The sequence below is a fragment of the Leptonychotes weddellii genome, chromosome 3, assembly GCF_054177405.1.
Source record: "Leptonychotes weddellii isolate Sample4059 chromosome 3, ASM5417740v2, whole genome shotgun sequence".
Classification (NCBI taxonomy): domain Eukaryota; kingdom Metazoa; phylum Chordata; class Mammalia; order Carnivora; family Phocidae; genus Leptonychotes; species Leptonychotes weddellii.
This window is the reverse complement of record NC_138371.1, coordinates 26967356-26990037: the sequence shown is the minus strand read 5'-3', so window position 1 is coordinate 26990037 and position 22682 is coordinate 26967356. Positions and strand designations below refer to the sequence as shown.

Sequence of the window (22682 nt, the reverse complement as noted above, 5' to 3'; positions counted from 1 at the left end):
GGCCGGCCGCAACGCTAGAGAAGAACGCAAGCTAGATGTTCTGAGAACCATCGAACACAGAAAGGAAACGTAAGCTTTGGCACCGTCACTGACCGGATCTGAGCAACCTCCACTGGCAGTGAGACGCTGGTGGGCATGCTGAGGTTCCCTTGGGGTACTGCAGGGGGAATGGGTTTTTGGGGTCGACGAGGCCCACGCCTTCTCTTCTTCTTGTGTTTTTTGGTAAGTGCAGGAGGCTTGGTTTTTTTCCTGGGTTTCCTCTGCTGCTGGTGCTGAACTTTACGGGAGCTATCTCCTCTCAAGAAATTATCCTTCGGAATGAATAAATGGGTACTTTTAAACTGAGACTGTTTAGGAAAAACCTAACAGCTACCTGAAAAAAAATATATCTCTTAACATTCTATGGAATGCCTAAAGCATACTGCATGCCTACAACTATGCAGAGCAATGAATAAATGAATAAAGACTTCATTTTTTAGTTTAATTCAAATCAATTCAATATATACGTACAGTTCATCCCATACTGTGAGACCATGGCAGGCCAAGGGGGTGGTGCAGGTGGTAGAAGGGACAGGGGGGGAAAAAAAAGACATCGGGATAGGTGCTGTAGTATAAAAATATAATGAATGAAATGTAATTGCACTCTCAAAGAACTTACTCTTCATAGGAAAAACATGAATACAAGTATACATAAATACAGTACAGAGATAATAGGGTAATAATGACCTTTTATGGGTACACAAAAGGAAAATCAATTATTTGTAGTTTTGCTTGATTAAAAGGAAATGGCACAAACAAGACAAAAAGAACAGCAAATAACCAGGTATGACTGGTGCTTGGGGTGTGGCGTATGGAGGATGGAATATGAAAGTAAGCTGTAAAGTTTAGGACCACATCGTATATGACTTTGAATACCCTGTTAAGGATTTTCAACTTCATCTTAGAGGCAATGTGAAATGATTTTTGATGAAAGGATTAACACAACTTGACATGTTTTGAAAGGAGTAACTAGGCTGGTAGCAAGGTAAAGGGACAGACAAAAGGTAAGTGGAGGCATTATTTCCAATCAGAGGGCTACTTCAACAGTCAATACAAGGTAAACGACTAAGGCGATATGAGTGGGAATGGAAAAGCAAGGCCCTGTAGGGACAGAATTCTCAAGATTTGACAGCTCCTTGGATGTGGTGAGGATGAAGGGAAGAGAGCAGTCGAAGACGCCTCTAGGGTTTCTAGGGTTGACTGTTAGATGATATCATTAGTTGGAACAGAGCACACAGCAGAATAAGGATTCAGAAGAAAAGTTAAAGAATTCAGTTTGGCTCACAATTTGAGGTATGAAGATGTCCCAGGAGATAGGAGAAAACGGTATAAGGGATAAAGAATGGGGTGGAGATGTAGCCTCAGAAATCATGACACAGTAGAAGTCCTTCCAGTCATTGACCCAGGCCAGGGAGACAGGTAAAGAGAGACCGTGGGACTTCAGTGTTATAAAACTGTTCCAATTAAGTGAGCAGAGAGAGGAAGAACCAGCCAGGAAGAACAAGAAATTGACCATATAACCAGCCTTCTTCAGTGGCCACCCTTCAATCTGAATACTGTGTTTCATTAGTTCCAAGTTACACATTGTAGCATCTCTGTAATTGAGGTCCATCTTACAACTGCTGTTGGCCTGGTGATGGTCATGATAGTTGGCGATGCCTACAGATGTGCGTATGTTCTTGGTACTGTTGCTGTTTTGAGTCGAGGGATGTGTGTTATTGGTTTTACACGAAGAGGAAAAGCGGAGTGTGCGAAAGCACAAAGAGAAGCAGCATATACAACTGTCATTAGTGAAGCAAATACTCATTATTGAAGATCTGACCACAATTCCTTTTTTTTTGTAAAGCAACAACCAAATGAGAAAGGAACACAACCACGAAGTAAACTGTGTTACAGTTGATGTACACAGAAAACACTGCCTTTCCCGCGTCAAGTAATTCAGCGGAAACCAGGAGCTTTAGAAAAGATAAAAATCTATGCCTGATTAAGTCTAAAGAAGCTATTTTGATAAATATAAAACAAAAATTGTAAGTGGTAAGAAATGCACCGTGCCCCATTTTTTAAATTTCTTGGTGGTATATAAAACAATTGTGGTTTTTACAATTGATGTCACTTTTGATTTAGTGAATTCATTAATAACTAGTAACTAAACACATAAAATGACTACAAAGTATTTGAAAACTAATAACTAAGACTAGTTATTAATACTAGCAAACAAATTCAAGACAAGAAAGAATAAAATTAAATTATCAATTCAGGAGGGGCGCCTGGGTGGCTCAGATGGTTAAGCATCTGCCTTCGGCTCAGGTCATGATCTCAGGGTCCTGGGATCAAGTCCCGCATCGGGTTCCCTGCTCAGTGCAGAGCCTGCTTCTCCCTCTCCCTCTGCCACTCCCTCTGCTTGTGCTCTTCTGTCTATCTCTCTGTCAAATAAATAAATAAAATCTTAAAAAAAAAAAAAAAATATCAATTCAGGAAATGCAAAAGAAGTTTAATACTAGCCAAATACTTGGATCTAAATTACAGACTCAAGTCACAAATGTATAAATTTATGAAACAAACAAAAAAAGAAAGGCTGTTTCCCAGCATCTGTAGTTCTTTGGCTCAATACTTGAGGTCTACTTTTATTATTATCAGCTATTTAATTCAACAAACAGTGTCTGAGCAACCACTGGTACCCACCAGGGTGCTGGGCATCCACCCGAGGCTCTCCCCCTAGGACCAGTGTGGATGTTAGGCAGGAGAAAGGTTATGTAGCCCAAGATCTACATGTCCTACTTGTAAGACACTCCGGTACCACCTAGTTCTGGTTCTAGGTGTATGTCTTATCCTCCTAAGTTTATGCCTTATAGCCCAACAATGTTGTTGGTCATGTGCCAGGTACTCCACACAGAGCTGCCCCCGCCTGAGGCCCTGTGGGCTCTTGGTAGTCCCCTACAGAGCTCCTCCGGAGCACTGGTGCCTCCAGGCCCTAGAGGCTTTCCTCATGCCATCCATCCATTGCCTACACTATTCACTCCCAACTTGCTCACTGTCTCCTACTTACATGCCAGGACACTGCATTTACTAACTTACCATCTGTCGTATGGGTTCATACTCATCGAATACCAAGTTCTGTGTATCAGCCTGGACTTCCTGTAGCTTGAGCTGCTTCTACCAATGGCTGTTCTGTCCAGTGGCTGAACCTAATTTCGAATTTCAACCTTTCCCAGCCATGTGCCCAACTGTTATTCAACAATGACTTACTGAGCATCTTTGTTCTAAGCACTGGGGATATAGCAATGAACAAAAAATGTTCCTGCCTTTGTCAAATTGACATTCTAGTAGAGGAATACTGGCAATAAACAAACTAATTAATAGATAATATAGTATCAGGCTGATATCACTGTTAGGAAGAAAAACAAGGTAGAGTTTTGAGGATAAAAAATGACAGGGGTGGAGAGGAGGTGGAAGACTTCTTTGATGAAGTGACATCTGATCGGAAACCTGAATGAAGGAGTGAGGCCTGCAGAAATGGAGGAAAAGGGACAAACAAGCACAAAGCCCATGAGGTGCGAGCAAGCTTCGAGTGCTGAAGCAGCAGCAAGAAGGCTGATGTTGCTAGAACTCTGAAAGTGAAGGGGGTACTATATGCAGCTGGAGAGACTGCAAAGACCAGATCAGCAAGTCTTGTAGGCCAGGGTGAGAATCCTGGATTTGATTCAGGCTATGATGGAAAGCCACTGGAAGGTTCTGACCAGGAAACTAAAACGATCACATGTATATTCTCAAAGGCCTGCTGAGATGGCCATATACTGTAGGATTCCAATTATAAGACATTCTGGAAAATGTAAAATTGTAGGGGCAGGAAGACTTCAGTGGAGACAGAGGGAGGGGTAGTCTGCAGGGGCTGGGGATAACACAAGAGAATGTGGGGGGTTAATGGCGTATCTTGATTACGTCAGTGGTTACAGGACTGTGTGTATTGTCAAACTCAGAGAACTGTGGAGCAAAAGGAGTGAATTTTACGGCACGTGAACTCAAAGGGAGTGGAGCCCATACAGCCTACTCTAGCTGCTATGTGAACAATACGTCTGGGGGTAGGGGGCACGGCTAGAGCAAGGGGGACCAATTAGGAGACTATCAGAGTCATCCAGGCAAAGGTGAGGACAACTGAGGCTAGAATGGTAGTAGCCAAGCTGGTACTACGTGCTTGGATTCAAGAACGTTTGAACACAGAGCCAAGAGATTTGTATGGTTTTTATCATCCAGTGTGAGCCTCTCACTGTGGACTGATGGCTACAAATGTTTGCTACACTCAGCTGGGATTTTTAACTTAAAACAGTCCTTGCTACACATTTTGCTGGTGGCAACACCAGGATCACAGCCTTTTATTATTAAGTCCTGGTCCAATGGCCATGCAGTTACCCTGGTGCACCCTTAGAACTACAAAATGCTTACAGAGGGAAAGATTGGTCTTATTCAGCTTTTTAATACATATACCTTACATACTACCTAGCAAAGAGCCGAACTCAGCCAAGTATCTGGGTAAAAACAATAAAAATGCACTTAATTACAGAAAACATTGGCTTGTGGCTGAAATGTCATCAAATATCTAAGACATTCACAGAATTGTATATAAAAAAGCAAAAATCTAGATAAATGGGGCAAAGAAAGCTTGAATAATCTGTTAAGTACAAGAAAATGTACCTTAAGGAGAAGGGAGGTATAGAATAGGGATAGATAACAAAATAACCATATGTAAGTAACTACTAAATACCTTCTAGAACAGTTTTTTTTTAAATTAGCTATGAAATTAATTCAGTGGATCATGACCAGCACATATATATCTATATATTATATTAATATTTATATACATATTTATATATTAACATATATTTACATACACACACAGTTTGTACTAAGTCAACAGATACTTTCTACTATGGATTGCTGTCCATTTGAAAGTCTCTGCTGCAGAAAATAAAATGTGAACTCACCATTTTTTTGGCATGTTCTTCACACAGAGGGGTCTGGTGTGTAATGTCGAACACGGGCACAGAGCACTGCTGTCCGTCTGCAAACTTGGCCGTGCAACTTGAGAAAAGCTGCTGAGAGCGGTTCAAGAGGATATCTGTGGTTTTCAAAGTTAGGAATATAATACACTGAAACTCAAATTATTTAAGTTTTCAATTTTTATATAAAATCCACTCTGGACCCCCTTGGGGGCACAGTTGGTTAAGCGCCCAACTCTTAGTTTTGGCTCAGGTTGTGGTCTCAGGGTCATGGGATCGAGCCCCGTACGGGGCTCCGTGCTCAGTGGGGAGTCTGCTTGAGATTCTCTCTCCTTTGCCCTCTCCCTCACTGCATGCACGCACGCACTCTCTCTCTAAATACTTTAGTCTTTAAGAAAAAAAATCTGCTTCTTCCCTTATTTGTGTTTACTAATAAATTTTCTTATCCATAAAAGCTGAAGAACCAAGCCAAATACTGATATAGGAAATGATAATTGCTGAATTTATCAGAAGATACTTCTAAAGGAGTCTATTTTGCTAAAGGTCTCCTAATAGGAGTCTCCTTTACGGACATTCTGATTTTTGTTATTTGGAAAAAGCAGGGTTGTTTCCTTCTTAACACACTAAAACTCCTAGAAGTCCCACTACAATGGTTAGAAAAAAACACTTTCTTTTAAGGAAAATTTTCACATATAATCCACATCAAGAAGAATAAAAATTTTAAGATGTACTTATAAAAACTCATCTATCCAGGGTGCCTGGGTGGCTCAGTCGTTAAGCGTCTGCCTTCAGCTCAGGTCATGATCTCAGGGTCCTGGAATCGAGTCCCGCATCGGGCTCCCTACTCCTCGGGAAGCCCGCTTCTCCCTCTCCCACTCCCCTGGCTTGTGTTCCCTCTCTCGCTGTGTCTTTCTCTGTCAAATAAATAAATAAATAATCTTAAAAAAAAAAAAAATAAAGTGGGTGCCTGGGTGGCTCAGATGGTTGAGCGTCTGCCTTCGGCTCAGGTCATGATCCCAGAGTCCTGGGATCGAGTCCCGCATCGGGCTCTCTGCTCCTTGGGAGCCTGCTTCTCCCTCTGCCTCTCTCTCTCATGAATAAAAAAAAAAAAAAAAAAAAAATCTTTAAATAAATAAATAAATAAATAAAAAACAAAGTGACTTTCGAACACAGTAAAAAAACAAAAAACAAAAAACAAAAAACCTCACCTATCCAAATTTGATTTTTCATTTCCAACACAAAACTCTTACTTAGAACTTACGAAGAATTACTTTTTGATCAAAACTTTATCATTAAAACTGGAACATCAGCTTTACTTCATCAACATTTTTAAATGTCCAAACTTTTAGCCCCTAGCGACATTTCCTGAACTCGTACTTCATACCTGTCAAAGAAGTACCTTTCTGTTTTTCCTTTATACTCTAATAGTTAAAGCTATTTATAAAACCTTTACTGCATAGAAAGTGCTGCTGAAAAAGTTGTGGAAATTTAATGCCAGGAATAGAAAGGAGGGCAAAAAGTCAAAGACAATAAAGAAGAGCAAGTAATTGCTACTATATAAATTTTTTAAATGCTACTCAATTTTAAATGCTTAATAAAAGTGAGAGTAGTAAGATTTCATAACCAGCCTGAAGCCCTTTACCACAGGTTTTCCTCAAGTATATTGTCTTAATGTATCTTCTTTCCTAGTCAGTGATGTTTATCTGTCTCTCATTTCAAATCAGCACTATGCTCAATACAAATAGCAAATTATTCCCAGAGCAAAAGGCACACTGTAAAACTGTAACTTTCCTGGAAGACTAAAATCAGTTTTTGAATAATATGATTTGACTTCTCCATCAATGAGTGTTATAGTTGCTTCCTAGAAGCTACACAGAACCACATAAGAACCAGATTTCTTTTAATTGACGGCCACCAGAAGAATCTGCTACTTGCTATCAATTTTGCAGATTCTGATATAATTCTTGAATAGAGAATCACAATGATAGAAGTGGAAAAAAAATTATTCAGAAGACATCATGAAAATGAAAAGTTATATAAAAATTATAAACATGAAATGTTAGGATTTCAAAAGTCATCCACTTGGCTTAAGAATGAAATACTAGCCCCAAATGAGTTAATACTTTTCAATGCACACTCAATTCAGTTAAGAGGATACGCTGGAAACAATGTCTGGTGAATGGAAGGGCTTTGTTAGGGCACCGTTCACCCTTCACGGTTCCACTGCACGCTGCTGGCTCCGCCTCCCTCAACTTGGTCCGGCTTATGCTAAGAAAGCAAAGAGACAACATTAATTTCTAAAAAATGCTTTAAAGACCCAGGGCAACTTTTCAACACTAGGCGGGCAGGTTATAACACCAACATTTCACCTTTCTACATTCTTTAAATAAAAGGTAACCATCAGGTACAACGACAAGTTCCAGTATTTCCTCAATCTACTGACAAAACAAGTAACTGTATTATAATTGATTTCAACTATGCCTGTTTTTTCTTTTTAAGTGATATTTTGGTTCCTTTTGGGACACCTGGGTGGCTCAGTGGGTTAAGCGTCTGCCTTCAGCTCAGGTCATGATCCTAGGGTCCTGGGATCAAGTCCCTCCTGCATTGGACTCCCTGATTGGCGGGGAGTCTGCTTCTCCCTCTGCTTGTGCTCTCTCCCTCTCTCACACACACAAACACACAAATACTTTTTAAAAAACCCAAAAACAAAGAAAGAGATTTAAAATAAGTAAAATTTAAAAAAAGAGTCTCCTTTCTACCTACCCTTATCCCAATTTGCCAGTTCCCACTCTCTCTATAACAAGTATTCATTTTATTATTTTGTGGATGTTTCCATAGTTTTAAACAAACATTAAAAAATAAAAATAAATAATATTCAAGTTCTTAGAAGTACAAAAACTGTCCTGTGTAATTTGATTCTCTGAAGCATCACAAACTGGTAGGACTTTACACCTATCTGAGGGTAGAAAAAGAATCTACATAATATACTGAATCACACATCACGCATTAAAAATAAAATTCTTTTGAATTGTTTCTAAGGACTTCAATAGGATTTATACTAATTAGAAGGTCATACAGAACCCAAATTACATATGAATTTACAGAAAATCTAAGTAAAATTTCTACTCTAACTTTCCTATAAACAATCCATGCAAATAGAGAACCAGGTGCTGCCATCGAAGCTGCTTTAATTAAGGTTCTGCAAGATGTGTCAGAATCACAAGAGTGGGGAAGCGGGCCATTAACTTAGGTCTGTAAAAAGGATACACAGTTTCAAATAAATGAAGCTGTACTATTTCGGCAGCTTACCCCAATTCTCTTGGTCTAGATTTAAATAGAAAGCAATTCTCTATACTGAATGGATTATTTTTGTGGAACACTTCAAGAATCTGCTCAGCTATTTACCAAGCCTTGAGTACCACACATTCCCTCGTTTTCCTTTATCCTAGACTTCGAAGGGCCCGGTTTCATTTTGTAAAATTGGTGATACGTTCCAACTCATCCATCTATCTCTTAAACAGTAAAATAAACTCAAAGTCAAAATTTCAATACCTCCCTGGATAATTAAGGTAAAAATGCCTGATGTTAGACAGATTTGTATTATCCGAATAATCCCAATAAAACAAAGGGAGAATTACCAAAACATTTTGATGTTTTTAATGTGAAAACACCTACTACAAGCTTCCCTTTTGTATTATTAGATCCCCCTTTTACAATAAAGTTTCTACACAAAAACTAGTCTCTGTAGGATTGTCGGCTACAAGATACTTAGATGTGAGTCTACGTAGTTAAGCTATTTCAGTGGTTTATTCCATATATTCACCAATATATACGACAAAGCTATTAGATGAGAAAGAATAATGTTACTCAGTTTAGATCCAAACTGTATGTTAAAGGATACCTATATTAAAAGGCAGCCATTAAAGTTTTAACCTCTAAAACATTTAAAAGCAACTTTTTAAATGTCTTTGTGGAACTAGTCTTTGAAAGCAAAAACATCCAATAGTGGGCATTATCCAACTGACAGCTGATTTTTGTGACCCTAAAATATAATGTAAAGTAGTAAACTACCAATCACCAACAATTGATTATGGCTCATTGTTAAAGGATTATCAGTGAGGCACTGAGCAATAAACTTTTTACTAATCATGAGTGACATAAACAAATGACATCAAATAAATTTGAGAACTGAATATTAGAGTTCATCTTGGTATTTGTTTAGTAATATTTAATTATCATGAAATTTAAAAAAAAAAATCACTAATGGTGGTTTGGGAAATGTTTTGAAAAAAAAAAGGGGGGGGTTGATTCTGCCAGTTAAAAATCATAGATAAATACAGTTTTCTACACAAATATCGAATTGTCCCAAACTCAGAGTACAGTCCTTACTTACATCTTTGACAAGGTCATAATAATATATATATATATGTAACACTCTACACATATAGATTGTTTCATTGCTGGACAAAACTAAAGTCTCCACTGAAATCGTACACTTGAAAGCATTATCTAATGCAAATGTTAGATATCATTATTTTAAAACCTTTGTCAAACCAAGTGAATTCTTTCAACAAATAGAGAACAGACGTCTCTTCACTTGTTTAATTCTATCCATTCGTTCATCAATACCGGAGATTTATGAACAAAATGTACATTGTTCCTGCCCTCACAAAAATGACTGTCTAGCTTGGGGCGCCTGGGTGGATCTATCGGTTAAGTGTCTGCCTCCGCCTCAGGTCATGATCTCAGGGTCCTGGGATCCAACCCTGTGTCAGGCTCCCTGCTCAGCAGGAAGTCTGCTTCTCCCTCTCCCTCTGCCCTCCCCCTGCCCGCTTGTGCTCTCGATCTCAAAATAAATAAAATCTTAAAAAAAGAGACTGTCTAGCCTGACAGAAATATTAGTATACAATTCCACAATGAAGCAGAGTATGGAGCACAATACACATACATAATCGGGGGACCTAACAGTGGAACACTGGGAATGTTTCTCTGAGAAAAGTTAAGTCTCTAGTAACTTAAGACTTAAAGGATGTTCTAAAACAGACCCTACCTTCCCCCCTACACAGGAGTCGGGGCTCTAAGAGTGAGGTAATATGCTGCAGGCAGCAGTCATTAATGTGGGTGTATTAGACACACATACAAAGTTTCAAACAACTCTAAATATCCCAAGCAGCAGAAAACTCTCATGGGCATACTATCTTTCTGATATATGCAATTGAAAAATCAGTTATTTTTTTTATAACAAATATAACGAAAACCAAAATACATTAAAGTAAAATGAAATTTCAAAAAATATATGGGTATGTAAAAAATATGATCAGGCTATAAAGCAAAAGATTTTTTTTTTTTTAGTTTTATTTTAAACTCCTTTTTTCCTCAGTGACTCACGATCACTATAGAAAAATTAGAATATACGTAATACTAATTTTTTAAACCTTAATTTATCAATAATCCCATCCTCTAGAGATAGCCACTGCTAATATTTTGTTATATAAACTCATAAAAATGTGTGTGTGTATCTCAAGGTTGTTATCTGAAAAAAAACAGTAACTAAAAATTGTGAAATAATAAACTCCATAAAAAACTATGCCTTCCAGGGCGCCTGGGTGTCTCAGTCAGTTAAGCACCGGCCTTTGGCTCAGGTCATGATTTCGGGGTCCTGGGATCCAGCCTTGCATTGGACTCCCTGCTCAGCGGCGAGCCTGCTTCTCCCTCTCCCTCTGCCCCTCCTCTCCGTTTGTGCTCTCTCTCAAATAGATAAAATCTTAAAAACAAACAAACAAAAAAAACTATGCCTTCGGGACGCCTGGGTGGCTCAGTCATTAAGCGTCTGCTTTCGGCTCAGGTCATGATCCCAGGGTCCTGGGATCGAGCCCCGCATCGGGCTCCCTGCATCGGGCTCCCTGCTCGGCGGGAAGCCTGCTTTTCTCCCTCTCCCACTCCCTGGCTTGTGTTCCTGCTCTCGCTAACTCTCTGTCAAATAAATAAATAAAATCTTTAAAAAAAAAACAAAACAAAACTATGCCTTCTAAATTTGAAAATTATTTCCTTAAGGCAGACGTTTAACAGACTGAGCCACCCAGGCGCCACTTGAGCTAGTATTTTTAGAAGGTATATAACCTAAATAAGTAATTATGATAAGTTTTCACCACCTAAACTAATTTCTGAAATGATAATAACACCACAATTTCTTCATTGAAACATCAGATAACTTCCACATGTCCAATTTATGGACTTTCTGTCAATAAAATAGTACGCACGCATTATAAACCATGTTTTCAAAACAATTTTTAAGAACATAGGGGAATGGCAATGATTTATTTTTAAGGGAAAAAAATTGGACACACAGCTCTTAAACAATATAGACCCAGTTTTACTTAAATACATATAAAAACCAGAAAAAGTCCAAGGACTGACATCCATATTACAAAGCCATTAAAAGCCATGTTTTAAAGAATTAGTGTCATGAGAAAATGGTCATAATCCAATGTTCCATGGAAAAAAGGTAGGAAATAAAATATACACATGGCATGATCTCAATTTTGCTTTAATACAAATACATGGCTCACTGGAGATTTCATACACACACATGTGCACACGCACACACACAAAGAAAATAGACTACAAGGAAACAATCAGAATGTTCACAGTGCTCATTCTCTGTTCTGTGCATGGTGATATTATGGAAATCCCCCCCTTTCCTATGTTTTTCAAATTTACAATAAGCAAATACCTGGACTATAATATAAAAAGAAAAGTTTTCCCCCGAAGAAATGCAATGTAATAAAGTATTCTGAAGACCTAATATGTGGGATAATGGAAATATCAACAGAAAATACGCTGGAAAGAAAATTTTTAAAAAATATTAAGTAAAAAATGTAAAATACTATTTCTATAGTAAAAAAAACGGCAAATATCACTTTTAAGTACATGAAATTTCTAAGCACTGGTTTTTGTTTTTTTTTTAAGGCAGGTAGCATTCTCAAATACTTTATGGTGTAAATTCTAGTCAAGTTCTGGCAAACGAACAGCAATGCTTTTAGACAGCTCGTGGCGATGTTCTCTCGCCACGTGATGCAAAACTTTATCTGAGCAGCAAAAGCAAAATGCAACGCTTCAAAATTTCAGGCTTAAATGCCCACTGCCCACTGTGCTGCAACTATCCTGTCAAAACACAGACAAAAGAGAGACAGGTGGCTGAGGACCAGGTGGCTGCCCGGGGCTCTCACCTGGTTCGGCTGCATGCAGCTCTCTGCAGTTCCTGCATTAACTGACCAGTACACTCCGGCTCTCGGCTGGCCGCCTGCAGCAAGGCTTTCCTAAACGTGTGCCGGCATTTCTTTTGACGAGATTCTGCCCGCTCCAGGCGGCAGAGGTGCTTATATTTCTGCTGAAAGTAAGTGCAAAGTTGGGTCACCCTGGAGCTCCTACTCTCCGTATCATCGTCATCTGACCTGGAAAGTGCACAAAGAGAAGGGAGAAACTGATTAAACGTCAGGCTCGGTTTAGAGACGGGGCAAAGCGGGTCAATGAGCTACTCGGATGCACAAGGGTCCACATTTGGGGCAGGTGAGCACATACTTCACAAAATTAGAGAATTCCAGTAGAGCTGAAAGTAAATACAATATTTCGACAATAAATAAGGCAGTAGACGCCACCCAGTGCTTTCAGATGCTTCACCTTCTCAGCATGTCAAGAGTTAGACAGAATGCATCAGGGTCTTCTAAATTTTAAGTGACTAGGGGTTCTCGGGAAGAAAACAGTTTCTTTACCTTTGCTTAACTAAAACGACTGAGTAAATGACATGGCAGTTATGAGGAAACACTAAGCATAATTTCATAAAAGATAGGTCATACCAGAAATAGAGCAGTGAATTCCAAGAGTGCCTTATCAAAGACCTGCCCTTTTAGATGTACTGGTTTTCACTCCCCTTGCTAAGCACTTACAGAATGTTAATTGTAGGGGTCACGATCATTCTACAGTATTTTTTATTATTTTCTTTTAACACAGGAGATATCCTTTTTTTAAAAGGTTTTTAAAAAAATTTGAGAGAGAGAGCAAAGCAAGCGAGAGAGAACACGAGTGGGGGGGAAGGGCAGAGGGAGAGGGAGAAGCAGACTCCCCACTGAGCTCAATCCCAGGACTCCAGGATCATGACCTGAGCCAAACAAAGGCAGACACTTTAACAGACTTAGCCAGCCAGGAATCCCTACTTTGCAAATTTCTGGTCTAAGAAATAAGTCCTAAGAAACATGTTCTCTTCAGTATAGTAGCTACTACAAATATACCAATTGAAGGATCTCACTTCAATCTTTTCATTTATTTGACATTCAACATTTGCTATATGTCTATTACGTTGAGTCCTATAAAGGAGAAAATAATTTGAGCAGTTTGCAATGCAGTTTAGACAAGATAAACACATCCCCAAAGTTAACTCACAAGATAATCGAATCAGTAACTAAAACCATGGGGCAGGCTGACCAATGATTCAAGTATCTGACCTTCAATTAGAAAAATCTAGGAGTTTTTCACAATTTGAGATCCCAAGACCTACCCTAGATCTACTGAACCAGAATTTCCATGGAATGGGGCCCAGGAATCTTTATTCTGAATTGTTCCCTGAAGTCCCATAGCAGGTTTTCATTTGGGAGTTCTAGTCGAGCCGGTAGGTACTATAAATATCTTCAATGTGAGGCAGAGAACATCGAGAGGTCTAGATACGGCTAAAGTGCTATTAAAGTTCACTAGCAAGATTGCTGGATGAGAGGCTTCACAGAGGAGATGCCAACAGAACTGAACCGTGAAGAAAGGGTAGAATTTGAAGAGGAAAAAAAAGGGTACCTCGCCAGGATAAAGGAATACAAGTCAGGCTTCAGAGATGGACAGGACAGAGAACAGCAAGTACTAAGTAGCTCACTTTGGCGAAGATGTGGCATACACAGGGGATGAGGCCAACTTTCTAAACCTAAACACTAGATTCTACTGGCAGTGAAGAACCTCGTAGAGTTTGAAGAAAATAGGCAACAATAATAGAGCCGTGCATGAGAAAGGTTACACCGTCAGCAGGCAGAAATGGGAAGAGACAGGGCAGAAGGCAGGGAGGAAATTATTAAAACACTCCAGGTAACAGGTAACAAGAACCCACACCAGGACGGCGGCAGCGGGACTGCAGGAGAGGAAAGAGATCCTGCACGCATGAAAGGCAGACCTCCGTCAACTGGGAAGGGAGGGTGCGAGGGACAACAGTCGCGCGGCCCCTTCCCTCAGCGAAGCCCAGGGAAGAGGAACACGAGCAGATCTGGGGCAGGAAATAAATTCCATTTCAGATGTAAAGAATGTAAAGTACAGATGAGGTATCGAAGGCAGCAGTGGGAAAAACCGTTAGAAACGATAAGCAGGAGCACAGCGAGGGAAGGAATACAGATTCCATAGCCAACAACTAGCAACTGAGGGACAGGGGAGGGCCTATAAGTAAAAGGCCACGGAGATAATAGAAAGAATGAGACCTGTAAGGCCCATTATCACAAAAGAATTAACTCAATTTGGTGACTGGATATGAAGGATAAGAAAGTCAATAATGACTCAATGACTTTGAACTTGCATAAGAGGAGAATGGAAGGGCTATTAATAGAAAAAAGAAAGAGAGGAGAAACTGCAAGTCTTAAAGGGAGAGTTAAGCTCAGGTAGATAATCACTTGCCAAAGCTATTATTTGAAAAGACTCTGTTATGGCGGGGAGGACAGACCAGATCAGCAGTTCTCAAGTTGACAATGAATGGACAGATGCACCTGGATGTTGAGGGATGTTTCATCATTAAAATAAAAATTTTCAAAGCTTGGGGCGCCTGGGTGGCTCAGTTGGTTAAGCGACTGCCTTCGGCTCAGGTCATGATCCTGGAGTCCCTGGATGGAGTCCCACATCGGGCTCCTTGCTCGGCGGGGAGTCTGCTTCTCCCTCTGACCCTCCTCCCTCTCCTGCTCTCTGTCTCTCATTCTCTCTGTCTCAAATAAATAAATAAAATCTTTAAAAAAAAAAATTTTTTTTCAAAGCTTATCAGAAGTTCCATGCTGACTTGTTGTGGGCCAGTGACAAGTAGTTTGCAGACCTGCACAGGTCCACGGGCCATCCCCAGCATGGTCCTTAACCAGAAAATCTCCAACATGCCTCCCACTTCCAAGATGTTCTAACCCTCGTGTTTCACACCTGGCTGTGGAGGAAGAGTGTCATTCCGGGCACAGAAAGGCCAGCGGCCATTATTTACCAGCAGAGACAGGCCTGCCACCTACTGCATTCTCAGTATGTGGCTTTCTTCACCTGTGAAATCAAAGAGCTGGCTCACCCAGCTCCCAAAGTTGTGAAGAGAATGAAAAGAAATGACCTATTTAAAATCACAATATAAGTACAGGTATTATTATTAGATAATAACCTATATCCATCTAATAACCTATATCCATTAACTAAAATTAAATCACTTATTAAATACACACATGCAAAAAACTCCTGGCCTAAATAGCTTTACCATGAGCTCTAGCAATAAAAAAAATAATAATAATAATAATAATTCCAATCACACACAAAATATCCCAGATATCAGGAAAGAGGGGAATATTCTTTTTTTTTTTAAGATTTTATTTACTTATTTTAGAGAGAGATCAAGCACACAAGCAGGAGGGGCAGAGGGAGAATCTCCAGTTGACTCCACACTGAGCATGGAGCCCAATGCAGGGCTCAATCCCATGACGCCAAGATCATGACTTGAGCCGTAATCAAAAGTCTGACAATTAACCGACTGAGCCACTCAGGTGCCCCAAGGGAATATTCTTTTAATAAAGCTAACCTAAACTTGACACCAAAAACTTATTAACAAGGACAATAGGACAAAAGGAAAATCTTATTAACGATCTCAAAGGCAAAAAATATTAATAAGTTGAATCTAGCAGCGTATAAAAAAGAAATACCCAATCTGGGTTAATTAATGTAGGAATGCAACAATTATTTTTCAATCTGATCTTACTAGACCTCTCTTCTGCAAAAAACTTTATTCTTCTTTTCCTTTCATCTTCAAACTTTCTATTTCCTTGCTTCCTCCTGTTATTTTCCTCATTTTCTTCTTTCTTCTTTCTCTTCCCAATCCTCACATCATGTATGAAAATTCTTCATTTTCAAAACTTCAACATCACTTAAATACTGAAGACACAAGTCTGTTCTCTAGCCCATACCTCACAATTATATTGCAGAGACAAGATATTTATTTGGCGTGCTCATCTACATATAACTAACCCAGAAATGCTGGAATTAGGACAGAGTACTGGGGAGCAGAGAGGTGCACAGACAGAAGCACTATGAAGATCTACAGAGGGTTCCTCTCAGTTTTTCACTTGAGTACTGATCAGTGCAAGGGTGTGGAAGAATACCCAAAAAGAATCTGAAAAGAGAAGGCCAGAGAAGTTCCAGCAGCTCACACAGGGCAGGCGTAGTTTCTGGTCCCACCACCCAAGGGGAAAAACGTGCAATCTGCAGGGCACTGGGTAGACCACTCAGGAGCAGACTGCCTCACTAATGGGGGTAAATGAGCCCTCAATTAAAGGCTGCCATGGCCCCATTTCACGAAGTTTAAAAAGCAAGCCTCAAAAGCTGTTTCAAAGTAACATAACTATGTCCCCAGACGAAGATCTTAAAGGAAGACAAAATACCAGAATCAAGGTAAGTAAAATTAACCATGCCTGGCATCTAATAAAAAATTATCAGACATTCAAAGAAACAGGAAACTAGGACCCCTAAGAAGGAGAAAAATCAATCAATAGAAACAGATCTAGAAATGATACAGATGACATAATTAGTAAACCAAGAATCAAAGAACAGTTATTACAACCATATTTCACATTTTTGAGAAGGTAATCATGATCACGACAAGGAAAGACATGGACAATAATTTAGAAGACCCAAAACAAACTTCTAGAGATGAAAAATACAATGTCTAATACGAAAAATGGACTGAATGGGATTGATGGCTGGTTAGATGCCACAAAAGATTAATTAACCTGAAGACAGCAATAGGAACTTTCCAAACTGAAACACAGAGAGGAAAAAAGTGAATGGAACATCAATAAGCTGTGGAGTAATTTCAAGCAGCCTAAAATATGTGTAACTAAGTCTCTCAAATGGAAGGGGGAAGAAAAATAATTGAAGAAAACTAGGGTAAAATTTTTCTAAATTTCATGAAAATTATAAACTTACAGATTCAAAAAGTCAATGCACCCCAAGCACAAGAAACATAAAGAAAATGAACTACACAAATGGTTTAAAATTACTGATAAAGAGAAAAATCTTAACAGAGAAAAAAAAGACACATAATGTTCCTTGGGCCAAATATGTGAAGGACAGTTGACTTCTCATTGGAAATAATGCAAGACATGTGAGCAACATCCTTAAGTACTGAAAGAAAAACTGCCAACCTAGGATTTTATGCCAGCAAAAATATCTTTCAAAAATGAAGGCATACATCCTTGAAACATGGATGGACCTAAAGGGTATTATACTAAGGGAAATAAGTCAGAGAAGATAAATACCATATGATTTCACTTATATGTGGAATCTAAAAAAAACAAAACAAAGCAGAAACAGACCCATAAACACAGAGGACAAACTGGTGGTTGCCAGAGGGGATGGGGGTAGAGAGATGGGCAAAATGGGGTAAAGACAAGAGGGAGGTGCAGACTTCCAGTTATGCAGTAAGTCATGGGAATAAAAGGTACAGCATAGGGAATATAGTCAATGGTATTAGGGTTGTATGGTGACAGATGGGAGCTACACTTGTGGTGAACAGAGCATAACATATAGACTTGTCAAATCACTGTGTTATATACCTGAAACTAATGCAACATTGTGTGTTGACTTTACTTCAATTAAAAAAAAAAAAAAAGGCATGGGGTGCCTGGGTGGCTCAGTCAATTAAGCATCCAACCCTTGATTTTAGCTCAGGTCATAATCTCTCAGGGTTGTGAGATCGAGTCTCCACGCCAGGCTCCCTCTCCCTCTGCACTCCTCACCCCCCCCAAGCCAAAAAGGCATAGTCAATTATACCTCGATAAAATTTTTCAGACATAAAAGCTAAAAGAATTCATCACCAGAAGGGTGGCACTAAAAGAAATGTTAAAGTGAACCATTCATACAGAAAGAAAATAACATCAGATGGAAATATGGAACTATTCAAAGAAAAAAAAACCTAGAAATTACGTGGGTAAATACAAAAGATTATTTTTCTTTTAAATCGTCTTAAAAGATAACTGCTTGAACAATAGCAATGTATTACAGGGATTATAACATATGTAGATGGAAATGTATAGCATCAAGTGTCTATATCAGAAAACAAGGAAGATCCCAGGTTTAAGCTATCACCTTAAAAACTTGAAAAAGACAAACAAGTGTATCCAAAACAAAGAAGGAAAGAATAGAAGAACATAACAGAAGGAAATTATAGAGATAAGAACAGAAAGCAATGAAATAAAGCTAAAAGAGAATCAATGAAACTAAAAGCTTGTTCTTTAAAAAGACCAATGAAAAAGAACAGAAAATGAACAAAGAGACATACACATACATGCCAAGGGTTCCAATGCAAGATCAACAGTGTTTTCAATAGTGTTGGTTAAATAGAAGATCCACGCAGAAAAAAATGATCCTTAGCACTGCACCTCACATTATATACAAATTATACAAAAATAAATTTCCACAAAGACTGTCAGGAAAACAATAAGGCTTCTAAAAAAGAGTATTAGAGAATAGCTTCTGACTGTGAAGCTGTGGGGTAAGTAATGATTTCTTAAATGGGTCACAAATACATTACCCATTAAGAAGAAGACCAATAAACTGTACTCGTTAAAATTAAGAACTGGGGGGCGCCTGGGTGGCTCAGTTGTTAAGTGTCTGCTTTGGGCTCAGGTCATGATCCCAGGGTCCTGGGATCGAGCCCCACATCGGGCTCTCTGCTCAGCGGGAAGCCTGCTTCTCCCTCTCCCACTCCCCCTGCTTGTGTTCCTGCTCTTGCTATCTCTCTGTCAAGTGAATAAATAAAATCTTAAAAAATAAATAAATAAATACATACATACATGCATACAATAAAAGTAAGAACTGGGGGGTGCCTAGATGGCTCAGTTGGTTAAGCTTCTGACTCCTGGTTTTGGTTCAGGTCATGATCTCATGGGTTATGGGATGGAGCCCTGCATCAGGCTCAGCGTGGAATCTGCTCTAAGATTCTCTCCCCCTGTCCCTGCCCCCACTCACTCTCATGCGCGCTCTCTCTCTAAAAATAAATAGGGGCGCCTGGGTGGCTCAATCGCTAAGCGTCTGCCTTCGGCTCAGGTCATGATCTCGGGGTCCTGGGATTGAGCCCTGCATCGGGCTCCCTGCTCAGCAGGAAGCCTTCTCCCTCTCTCACTCCCCCTGCTTGTGTTCCCTCTCTCGCTGTGTCTCTCTCTGTCAGATAAATAAAATCTGTATAAATAAAATAAAAATAAATAAATCTGGGTTCCTGAGTGGCTCAGTTGGTTAAGTGTCTGCCTTCGGCTCAGGTCATGATCCCAGGGGCCTGGGATTGAGTCCTGCATTGGGCTCCCTGGTCAGCCAGGAGCCTGCTTCTCCCTCTGCCTCTGTCCCTCCCCAGTGCTCATGCTTGCGCATGCTCTCTCTCTCTCCTCTCAAATAAATAAAATCTAAAAAAAAAAAAATAAAAAATAAAAATAAATAAATCTTTAATAAAATCAAGAAATGTTCTCTATCAAAGACACAATTAGGAATATGAAAAGGGGTGCGCCTGGGTGGCTCAGTCGTTAGGTGTCTGCCTTCGGCTCAGGTCATGATCCCAGGGTCCTGGGATCGAGCCCCGCATCGGGCTCCCTGCTCCTCGGGAAGCCTGCTTCTCCCTCTCCCACTCCCCCTGCTTGTGTTCCCTCTCTCGCTATGTCTCTCTCTGTCAAATAAATAAATAAAATCTTTAAAAAAAAAAAAAAGGAATATGAAAAGGTAAGCAGTTACTAGGAGTAATTACTGTTAATAATACATTTAAGGGGCGCCTGGGTGACTCAGTCGGTTGGGCACCTGCCTTTGGCTCAGGTCGTGGTCCCGGGGTCCTGGGATCAAGCCCTGCATCTGGCTCCCTGCTCCATGGGGAGCCTGCTTTTCCCTCTGCCTCTCTCTCATGAATAAATAAAATCTTAAAAAAAAGTAATAATACATTTAAGAAACCAACTTATTTCTGCTCTTGAGATATAAGTAGGAGCCTGCGAGATCTCCTTCAGCACATGCATATACAGCTAAACTAAGTAACCAAGAAATCTTTCCCAAAACAAGGCCAGGGGTACCTGCGTGGCTCAGTAGAACATGTGACTCTCTATCTGAGTCGTGAATTCAAGTCCCTTGCAGGGCATAAAGCTTACTTAAAAAAAAAAAAAAGGCCAAACTTTCTCCCTAAAATTTCTTCAAGCATAATCCTGGTTTAGCAAGAAAACTCATGGAAAGCAGGTTTGGGGGGAAGCAGGTGGACGGGCAGCACAGAATGATGATCAGACTACTATCAGTTTTTCTTCCAAAAGAATCTGAGAATTCCAACAGGAATCTTCACTATCATTTATCATTCATTGCCCAGGTACCAGGTATTGTGCTTAAGCATTTACTTATGCTACCTCATTTATAGCAATTTGTAAAATTAACTCAAAATATCCCAAATCAAGTTAAGCTGACATGAACATCCACCCGAGGAAGCATGACTGATACTATCTGTAACTGTCAGAGTATTAAGTTCAACTGTACTTTATCTGAAAAAAAGAATATGCTAATGGTAAGGAAGCAGTCTTGAATGATATATAAAATGGAACCTGGGAGAGAGAAGAAAACTACAGCATTCTCCAATCCTATCTAGGAGATAGGGGAGGCCAGGACAACTGGCCATTAATAAATCCAACTAACTCTCCTTCCAGGCCCAAATAAGCTCCCCATGTAGTTTTGCTTAGTGAACATTTGTACTATTTAATGATTATTTCTCACTTTAAACTGGCATTTTGGTTTATACATTAGACTCTAGAGAATCAGTTCCCTGAGCCTAATCACCTCTGGGTGTACTAACAAATCATATTTTAAGCCTATAAACCAGAAAACCAGGTTCTAGAGAATATATGTCCATACAACGATACTGTGAGAGTCTAGGAGTCGGCCTGGGGCAGATAGCTGGTCTCCCCTCTATCTTGTCAAACATCTATTCAAACCACAATACTTAAAAAAAAGAAAAAAATTAGCTGAGTCTGAGAGCCATCTTTTGGCTCCACAGACAGGGATCTATCTCGGAATGGCCCCACTGTACTAAGTGAATCCCTAAAGCAGTCCCCTGAAACAGAAAGAGCTTTCTCACTGTCCTGTGCATTAATCAATCTACAGCTTTCTGAACGCAGATACCAAGAACCTCTAATGAGATTATCTTGAAAACCATTTTAGCACATTAGAAATACTCGGTGCTTAAGGAAGATTAAAGAATGGATCAATCTTGTAGAAGACAGAGCTGAAATAAACTGTTCCCAGCTACTGCAGGGATCAGGCCAAAGAGGATCCAGATAAGTCAGGCAGCGGAACTCTGAGAAGCCCTGGGACCTCAGGCCAGTTCCTTAGCTTGCCTGGGCCTTGGTCTCCTCCTCTGTAAAATGAGGGGATGGGACTAGGTAATCTGGAAGGTTCCTTTTCATCCTAAATTCCATTCCAATTGGTTCCTTCAGTGATAAATGGGAAAGGTACAGAAACAAATTTACCAAGAAAACTGAAAAGTAGCTTTATATAGTACATTTCTTCCCAAGTGGAATCTCTTTTACCTCCATTACAATAAAACTAGATCCAATGAGATAAAAGAACATTAGCATATAGAGTGAAACATCAGGTCACTACAGGGGTAACTGAAGAATGAAAACAAAAAGGAAGACTTACGTGTGTCTTTCATATCTGAGGGTTTCTCGGATGGACCATGCCACCTGGTATGGCGAGGCCTGCTCTGAGTCCTCTAGTTCCTCCCCGCTCTCTTCGGACCAGTCCAAACCTGGGACATGTGAGAAGATATTGCAAGTTAAAAAAAAAATGTTTTATTTAAAATTTAGAAAAAAAGCTACCAAAAATGCATAACCCAAAACTTATAGCACATACTATCATCACTGTATGAATAAATGCCTCTCTATTCTGACAAAAATATTAATAATGATGTATGACATACACTCAGGTTTAAAATAATGACACTGTAACAAAAAAAAGCTATATTCCAAGGATGAACTTCTTCGTCAGACTCTTCACAAATGGAGCAGAAACATAAGCAGAGATTCCAGTCCTTCCCCCCACCAAAACACCATACATTAAACATCATACATAATGTCAGAAAAACATAAAACAAGGCTAATGTATGTTTAGGTAAGAAAGAAGTCAAGGGGCGCCTGGGTGGCTCAGTTGGTTAAGCGACTGCCTTCGGCTCAGGTCATGATCCTGGAGTCCCGGGATCGAGTCCTGCATCGGGCTCCCCACTCAGCGGGGAGTCTGCTTCTCCCTCTGACCCTCCCCTCTCTCATGCTCTCTGTCTCTATCTCATTCTCTCTCTCAAATAAATAAATAAAATCTTTAAAAAAAAAA

At 39.7% G+C, this 22682-nt stretch overlaps 1 protein-coding gene across 16 annotated transcripts in view; it reads right to left on the bottom strand.

Annotated features, from left to right (window-relative positions):
- INO80D (INO80 complex subunit D) overlaps positions 1 to 22682 on the bottom strand; it is a 67661-nt gene that overhangs the window by 14932 nt on the left and 30047 nt on the right. For all 16 annotated transcript variants that reach the window (XM_081813794.1, XM_081813797.1, XM_081813791.1 and 13 more), the window contains 5 exons: positions 21996 to 22104; positions 12263 to 12487; positions 7192 to 7301; positions 5019 to 5152; positions 94 to 311 (listed from right to left, as the gene is read on the bottom strand). In XM_081813794.1, coding sequence (XP_081669920.1) covers positions 94 to 311; positions 5019 to 5152; positions 7192 to 7301; positions 12263 to 12487; positions 21996 to 22104 — 796 coding nt within the window. The remainder of the gene's footprint in view (positions 1 to 93; positions 312 to 5018; positions 5153 to 7191; positions 7302 to 12262; positions 12488 to 21995; positions 22105 to 22682) is intronic.